Genomic DNA, 8,826 nt, shown 5'->3' on the forward strand with positions numbered 1-8,826 from the left:
ATGAATGTAAAACTAAAGTTCTCCCATGTAAACTATCATATAATTCACAATAAAACATTAAAAAAAAAAAAAAAAAGTTTACTTCAAAATAAAGAATGTAAAATATGTCATCACTAAAACCTTCTTTTATATAGAGTACATGTTGAAATGATAATATTTTGGATCTATTAGATAAAATAAAATGTTATTAAGATTTTAAAAAAAAAGAAAAGAAAGGACTTTTCAACTGTAGTTAAGACAATGGCGCAAAGCCTGCAAAATTCCGATGGAAAATCATTTCCAGTCAACACTTCTTGCAGTGCCGTGAGTGATTTCATGTGTCTTCTTGCCAAAGTCTTTGAAAACTCCCACCCAAAGACAAGGCTCGGAAAAGATGCTGATGGACTACATGGTTCACGTGTGAGTGACTGTTGACAGGAATGTTGGAACTCTAATGAGCGGACTGGTCGATGCTGCAATGCTGTGGGTTTGAAACCAGCCATCTCAAAAGCAGGAAGGGAGCTTTCACTACAAGAAGAGCTACGAGTGAAGCGCTTTCCTCCGGACCCCAAGATCCCTGAGCAATGAACCTCCTTGACCCAGGGACAGAAAGCTGTGACACTGGAGGAGGGGCAGAGGAGCAGCAGCAGCAGAACTAAGAGCCAGAGCAAGAGACAGACAGCATGGGGGGCTTTCCAGCCCACGGAGCAAAGACAGCTAAGGGACTTGGGCAGGAGGCCTGCTTGCAGAATGGGGTGCCTTCAGGCACTTAACTGGGAGCGCTAGACCCCAGTGCCTTCAGGTTGAGGTTTTTTTTCTTTCTTTCTTTCTTTCTTTCAAAACATTAATACTTTAATTCAGTGAAAATGGGCACTTTAACTGCAAACACAATGAATCACACCCTTACGTGGAAATTCTCCTTATCCTACCCCATCTGGGCCATCACCACACTGCCTATGGCTTTCAAAAGCAAAACACCCACAAACATAGAAATGGCAAAACATTGCCAACAAGAAAGAAAACGTGGTGGTGAAGGTTTGCCTATGTCACAGGGTAGGTGGCAATGTGGCGAGCAGTAGAAACCTTCCCCTCTCTCTAGAAAGACAAGAACTGCACAGCTCAGGTTCCCAGAGCTGGATTTTCAGGTCTGTCACTATACCGGTGGAAACAAACCCACTTCGACTTCTAATTTCATGAACACTTTCAAATACTGCCACCGATACCAAGCTACTCCAACTTAGCCCTACACAAGAAACCCTCAGTGTTTCTCAAGAGAATTCCCATCTTCAAGGAACCCGGCAACTCCTCCTTTGACTACGAATACAGCTCTACAGCTTGTTGTCTTCGACACCTGCTCCTCCTGGAGTGCTGACCGTCTTCTGAGGAACAGCTGAGCCCAGGCTGCCCCCTGAAAATTCAAAGAGCACCTGAGCCCCCAAGTAGGCAGCACTGGAGACCTAAGCAACAGGCCCGTGCACCTGGCTTGAGGGCAGGGACTGGCTCAGCTCCAAACTGGACACGGGGCCATGCAAGAAGGCCATGGCCTGCACTGGTCATTGGCTTTGGGGAGGAATGAATTCTGGAGGTAGCACCAGGGACTGGCCGCCAGGAAGCTCTCTCTCTGCCTATAGCGCCATGTGTCAGCACTGGTACCTGGACCCTTCTCCAGATAGCTACTCTGGAGAGTCCCACCACGGCAGCATCTAGACAGGGCATGGGGAAGCCCAGCGCCTGGCTGTGGGTTAACTGAGCAGTTTGGAAGTAGGCTTCCCTGGGGGGCACCAGTGCAAGTGACATGAGCCACAATCCTGCGGCATCCTGGGATGGCCCCACCATGTTGTTGCCAGCAGCCAGAGGGCAGGGCCAGGGCAGATGGCAGTGAAGGTGGTGGTACCTTGGCCTTGCTCTTCCTGGTACATCTCTCCATCCTGCAAGATCCTGGGAGGTGGGAGCTTTGAAAACATCTTGTATCCTGGAAAGCTCAAGGCAGGTGCCGGAAGTGCTGATAGTCCTTGAGAGGCCTCCAGGGATTAAGGAAGGCCCTTTCCTCAGGCCCTAAACACTGAGGCATGTCCACACAATCAGTGTCAGCTTGAGGGTTCCCTGAGGGATGTGGAGGGTCTGGACCCCTCTCACAGATCTCGGGGTCTTCAGCTGTGGTCCCTGGGGCTGGCTTCCTGGGCTGGAGTAGAGCTTTTAATTTCCGGCAGTAATTTGCAAACCAGATTCAGGCCTGGTCCGCTGACAAGCTTTTCTCTGATGACAGCATCTCCACTGAACTTAATCTGCATAGGTGCCCGTGTCTGAGGGGAGGTTCTACTGGTCTCAATAGGTGCTCGTGTCTGAGGGGAGGCTCTGCTGGTCTCAACAGGTGCTCATGTCTGAGGGGAGGCTCTGCTGGTCTCAATAGGTGCTTGTACCTGAAGGGAGGCTCTGAGGCTTCTGCTGGACCTCCTTAGGGAAGTTTCGGGCTCGGGGCAGAGGAAGGCATTGGTGGGTTCCTTTTCCTACAATGGAAGGACTATAGGGGGCTGAGTGTGGCCACGCCCAGCCTCTTCATGGTCACAGGAATGTCATTCCAGGCATCTACCAGTTCCCAGCTGTCTCCTGGCACTCCGCAATCTCTAGGAGCCGCAGGCCACCTGGTGCTGCTCCTTCCTGGCCAGGAAAAGCATGTACACCTGGACCACGTCCTCGCTGTGGAGCAGGAACAGGCAGAGGGGGCTTCCCAGCAGAGCCTCCACCAAGGGGTCTGCCGGCACGGCCAGGCCACCAGCTCTGCTCTGGCTCTCCTCCTTCAGTAACGTCAGGAATCTCTGTCTCCGACCTCAGGCTGCTCTGCCAATGCTTCCCTAGAGGAATGTCAAGCAGGGTCCTGCCATGCCCCGAGCCAAAGACAGAGTCCAATGGGGGCCCCTTCCTCACTGGGGGCAGCAGCTGGCCTGGCTCAGGCAGCACATGGGTGCTTGAACTCAGACTTTTGGGGGTCCCCAGACTTTTTGACTTGATCCAGGTCTACCTGAGCCTTTCGCGGCACACCGTAAGGTAAGTCCAGGCGTTCTGTGGGCTTGCTCTTGGCACCCAGGCCTCACAGGTGCTGGTGCCCCACCCTGGAACCAGGCACCAGAGAGGCTCCACACTGGGGTCTCGCTACAATGTTTGGAGGAAGAGGAGGTCCAATCCTGAAGCGGGGACTCCAGGGCAGAGATCCATCCTTCCAGCAAATCCAGCACCAGGAAGACAATCCCCATTTCCACACTGCATAGCCAGATCTATAATGAAGACTGGCCACAAATTCAGCATCTTTAATTCGCTGCCCCCACCCTCACCGGGGTCCTGAGGTTTGGCTGTAGATGAAGAAGGGAGGGAGGCGTCCCAGGCTGAGATGTGTCCTGTGGGCATTTATAAGCAGCCCCGAAAAGAGCTTTGTAGCACTGGCCAGGCAGAGAGCGGCCTGCCTGTGGGCACAGCTGAGGAGAGGCCATCCGGACTGGACAAGAGTGCCCTGAACATTTTTGACTTGGAATTATAACCTGTTGGCTCCCCTAACAAACCCCATTAACTGTGAGCCCGGTGGCTGAGTTCTGTGTGGCCACTGCAATGAACTGTCAAATCCTGTTGAGTAGAGAGGGCTGAGGGAAGGGTGGCTGCACTCAGTGTTTTTGCACTGAATTAACAGACTTTCAGATATGCAAAGTCTCAAAACACTGACCTCTCCCCCATGCGTGTTTTCTCAAGAAGCCATCAGATGTGCTTCACTCAAACCAAGAAAGACAGAGGACACCAGAGATGGGGACCAGCTAGAGACCAAGAGAATCCCCAACAGGGCAGTGAACAGCTCAGGTGGAGGAGCAGACTCAACAGATGAGAGTAGGTCAGAGGCTCCATGAGAAAAAGGATTTCTACACAACACTTGACTCATCTGAACCTAGTAATGGGAAACTCACATAGTCATCTTAGGCCGAGTTGCTGGTGTTAGATGCCATCAAGTTGATACCGATTCATAGTGACCCTATGCACAAAAGAACAAAACACTGCCCGGCCCTGTGCCAACCTCAGTCATTGCTACACCTGAGCCCACTGCTGCTGCCACTGTGCTGATTCATCTCATTGGGGATTTTCCTCTTTTTCTACGACCCTCCACTTTACCAAGTAAAGAAAACAGTAGGGAAACAGATTTCAGTTTAAGCTTTCCTTTTAAGAAAACTAGACTCTGAGTATAGAAAGCAGATGAAGTTCAAGTATTTTCCTCTTCCTACCAACTCACTGATTTTGTTAAGTGCTGTAGATCTGTTACAATTCATAGCGACATAGTATAGAGTTTCCAAGGAGTGGCTGGTGGGTTTGAACCACCGACCTTGCGATTAACAGACCAGTGCTTATCCCACAGAGCTATACCCAGACTCCAAATCATTGATGTTGTTGTTGTTGTTATGTGCCATGGAGTCAGTTCCGACTCATAGTGACTCTGTACAGGGTTTCCGAGGCTGTAAATCTTTACGTGAGCAGAAAGCCTCATCTTTCTCCCAAGGAACAGCTGGTAGTTTCGAACTGCTGACCCTGAGGATAGCAGCCTGAATCACTGATAGGCTCCTGTAATATTGCCTGGGGTCAAACAATACACTACAATGTGGAAAACCCTAAGCTAACTATTGTTTAAAAAAATGACATCTAAAAGTAATTTAAATGTTGACCAATATTTTCCCAATATTTCATGATAATCCACTAACTACACTGTTAAATGGGGATGTTTTTTCAAGTCATATTTATATCTAAACCAAATAAACAATATTACTGAAAGCTATCAATCAAAGTATAAATATAGCATCAGTTTGTAGAAAAGACACTTAACACGTTTACTTTTCCTAGTAAAGAATGTGTATCTAGAATAGAAATAAAGGAAAACAAGAGTCTATGAAAAAATGTCTGATCTTCATATTATATATGCTAGTAATTAAAACTCCATATTCTTACCTTATTGTGTACTGAGGACAGCATGTTTGATTCATAACAGGCTTATACACATATTTCCCGCTTCTGAAACAAAATAAAACCATTTCGTTAATTTCATACACATTTTGTTTTCACAAGTACCAACATCCAATTTTTCTCCTTCAATGGCTCCCCTCTGCCTTAAAAAAATGTTCCCTATCATAGTAGACAAAGTCCTTTGACTCAATGACCTCATATGCATCAGAAAGTTGGACAATTTGAATAAAGAAGCCCATAGAGAAATTGATGCATTTGAGTTATGATGTTGGAGGAGAATATTAAAAGTACCACAGACTGCCAGAAGAACCAACAAATCTGTGCTCCTTAGAAGCCCGGATGACCAGACTTCATCTCTCATACTTTGGACTTGCTATCAGGAGGGACCAGTCCCTGGAGAAGAACATCATGCTTGGTAAAGTGTAGGGTCAACGAAACAGAAGAAGCCCTCCCAGGTGATGGATTGGCACAGTGACAGCAACAATGTGCTCAGCGTAGCAGTGATTATGAGGTTGGTGCAGGACCTGGCAATGAATCTTCTGTTGTGCATTAAGATCGATATGAGTCTGTGACTCAATGGCACCTGACAACAACAACAGCACCCCTTTAAGGGTTCCATGTACCTTATTTGCATTAGCAGCAAGCTGCCCAATCCCCTTGATGGACCACAAACACCTTATTTACATGGTGGTCACATGTTGTGGAGTCAGTTCTGACTCATAGTGACCCTGCATACGTTTCCAAGTCTGTGAATCTTTACAGGAGCAGAGAGTCTCATCTTCCCCCCATGGAACCGCTGGTAGTTTCGCACTGCTTACCTTAAGAGTAACAGCCCAATTCGTAACCACTACACTACCAGAGCTCCTTTGCAAACATTGTGTAAGAGTCGTAAAGACTATGGTTAAAAGGGTCATATTAAATCATTTACTGTACTGCAGGTGGGATGAGGGCAGAGATCTTCCAGGCTTCTGGCTACAGTAGCCGGGGTGAGTACTGGTGACATCTGATGAGATGGAAAACAGAGGGGAGTGGGAGGAGAAAAAGACTGAGGCATTCTCATGGTAAGAGAAAGGCTGGGTGTTGGCAGCCAGGAGGCAGGCTTGCAGAATGTGCCCTGTGGTTGTCTAAATGATCATATATTCCTGAGTGTTTCTGTGTACATCCCCCCTACCAAAAAAGCAAAAAACAAAAACAGAGGAAACAGAAGCAGAAACAAATACTGTTGAATGATGATGCACTGAGGAGACTGTAATGATTGCAATGAAATGATGAGTAGAAAACTGATGATCTCGGGTGTGGAGGAAGGTAGAATCTCCACTGAGTAGTATCCATTCTGTCTAGGCAGGGCTGATGAAAGAAGATGCGGATAGGTCTCTTGTGATACAATAATGAATAATTGTTATCAGGACTGATTGTAAAGGTTGGAAATGTAAAGGTAGATGTTTTGTAGCAAAGGGAGGGGAGTGATTAACTTTGCAGTCTAGGAGCGGAGGTCCCTGAGACCATCTAGGAAGAAGAGCAGAGAACGGAACCCTACCCAGAGAAGCAGTGATGCCAGGGATGAAGGCAGAGACGATGACGTGGAGAGATGGAGCAGCTGGGGACTTTGGACCCAGAGAGGAAGAGGAGCTGTGTGCGGATGATCAGGGGGCAGGCTTGAAGGGTATACCCTTTGGTTGGTGGATGATGCATGGAGGGGATTGTAACCAGGGCAAGGAAACGATACATGACGGGATCAATGTGAAGCTAATGTTCTCCCATGCAAACGATCACATAATTTACAATAAAGCACTAAAAAACCCCACAAAACTGATTATCTCCCATGTAAACTATCACTCAAGTCACAAAACTGAAAAAAAAAAAAGGGTATTCAACATCGTATTGATAACCTGCCTTGTAGATGAAGTTTAAAGAGAGCTGTGAAGTTTCATTGCTATGCTCAACCCCATGTCTTCAAGAGTTTTAGGCACTGGTTACTCAGTACTGCTTACAGAAGCAGAAAGAAAGAAGGCCTTTGGGAAAATTTAATGAACAGATGATGGAGCTGTAGGATAAGAACTGAACTGCCCACTGCAAAGTTGGCAGTTCAAACCCACCAGCCGCTCCTCAGGGGAAAGATGGAGCTTTCTGTTCTCATAAAGATGTACAGTATTGGAAACGCTACACGGGATGGCGATGAGTCGGGATTGACTCTATGACAGTGTGTTTGGTTTTAAGAGAGAAGTAACAGGGGACAAGGTGGGACGTAAAGAAATTATTCACTTCATAAGCTATGATAAGGTCTTACAGTTGTGTTAAAACCAAAAACCGAAACGAAACAGTACTTCAACCAGAATCCAGAAGTGTTAAGTTGGAGAGCAGGGCCACAGCCCAAGTGGTCTCCGAAAGCAAAGGACTTGAGAGCTAAGGTGTTTAGGTGTTGGGCTTGGGGCACGCTTGGTGCCCGCTGTTCCTCCAGTTTTCCCCATTAGTAATGGCATGTTGACCTTGTACCTGGCCCCACCATTGTACTTTGGAAGCAGATTTCACAGGTTCACAGATGAAAAGGAATTCTGACCTGGGACTGAAAATGACTAAAGTTTCGTGCACATTTGATTTAGATGATTTAGAAGTGAGATTTTAAACTTGGAGTTAAGATGATAGGGTGCCTTTGAGAAGAACATGAATTTGGTGGAATGTGAAGGATCAACTGTGTCCCCAAATACTTATTAAGGAGTGTTGATAATGGTGCCTGGAATTTGTTCTAAAGGTTCTTTAGAGCGGGAAGAGAGGAGAGCAAGGAGAACCGACCTGGCACCAAGCCTGGCCAAATGCTGCTAGCTAGAGAGGCGGAAAGGTGGCATGTGAGGGTCAGTATAGCACATGCTCTACTCCTCTGCATACTGAAAACCTTCTTCCCAAACATTCTGCTTTTTTAAGAGATAGATAAGAAAATCACTAACACATTCTGTTTTATAGTTTTTCATGCATATTAATTCTCCTGGAATCTATATATGTTTATAGCACCGTCCTGAACTCTGGAAAAAGAACAAACATTTGAAAGGCAGATGGTTTCTCAGGGGCAAGAAGAGGCAGCAAGGATTTGTACAAAGGAGCATTACCGTCGCCATCCTCGGTCTATAAGAGCCTGGTAGTCCTGCACCGTCAACGAATGCGCCCACATGCCTGAAAAACAAGTGCAGGGGCGTTACGGCAGGTCCGGCTTTTCTCTCTTCTAAACTCAAAGTATTTTATGAAATGCAAATATTCAGGGACTAGAACACTGACATTAGAGAAATTCCAGTTTGCGCTTACTTCACACGTGGACAGCGTGACATAATTCACAGTACCAGAGAATAATAAAGCATGTTTATTTTATTTAATGATTCAAATACAGCAACATGATTACATTTAGCCGAGGAATACTCACTAGTCTCAAAGACATCAAAAATGTCGGTCCCCGCTGAGATCCGACTACAGGTCACCTTTAAACCTTCATGATGCCCCCAATGATCTCTCTGTTCTCTACAGAAGGACTGGAAGGCAAATGGTTTTCATGCATTATTAATCCTTCTGCAGTTCTGGTAGAATAAGCATAGGAATGCTAACCTTAAGGTCGGCAGTTCAAACCCGCCAGCCACTCCTTGGAAACCCTGTACTGGTTGGTAGGAGTCAAAAACAACTCGACAACACTTAACAGCAACAACATTAATTCTTCTGATTTTCACATATCTATGCAAGGTCGGTGGTTCAAGCTCACCAGATGGCACTTAATAACAACAACAAATGCAAGTGTTGCAAAGATGGTGTGAAAATCAGAGGAATTAATGTTGTTGCTGTTAAGTGTTATCGAGTCTCTGGTAGCACAGTGGTTATGAA

At 46.5% G+C, this 8,826-nt stretch overlaps 1 protein-coding gene across 3 annotated transcripts in view; it reads right to left on the reverse strand.

The window, feature by feature from the left end:
* Positions 1 to 8,826, reverse strand: part of ATE1 (arginyltransferase 1) — a 153,104-nt gene that overhangs the window by 140,001 nt on the left and 4,277 nt on the right. For all 3 annotated transcript variants that reach the window (XM_006831419.1, XM_006831417.1, XM_006831418.1), the window contains exons 2-3: positions 8,070 to 8,133; positions 4,954 to 5,016 (exon numbers count right to left, since the gene is read on the reverse strand). In XM_006831419.1, the coding sequence (XP_006831482.1) occupies positions 4,954 to 5,016; positions 8,070 to 8,133 (127 nt within the window). The remainder of the gene's footprint in view (positions 1 to 4,953; positions 5,017 to 8,069; positions 8,134 to 8,826) is intronic.

This window comes from Chrysochloris asiatica, unplaced genomic scaffold, assembly GCF_000296735.1.
Source record: "Chrysochloris asiatica unplaced genomic scaffold, ChrAsi1.0 scaffold00003, whole genome shotgun sequence".
NCBI classification, from domain to species: domain Eukaryota; kingdom Metazoa; phylum Chordata; class Mammalia; order Afrosoricida; family Chrysochloridae; genus Chrysochloris; species Chrysochloris asiatica.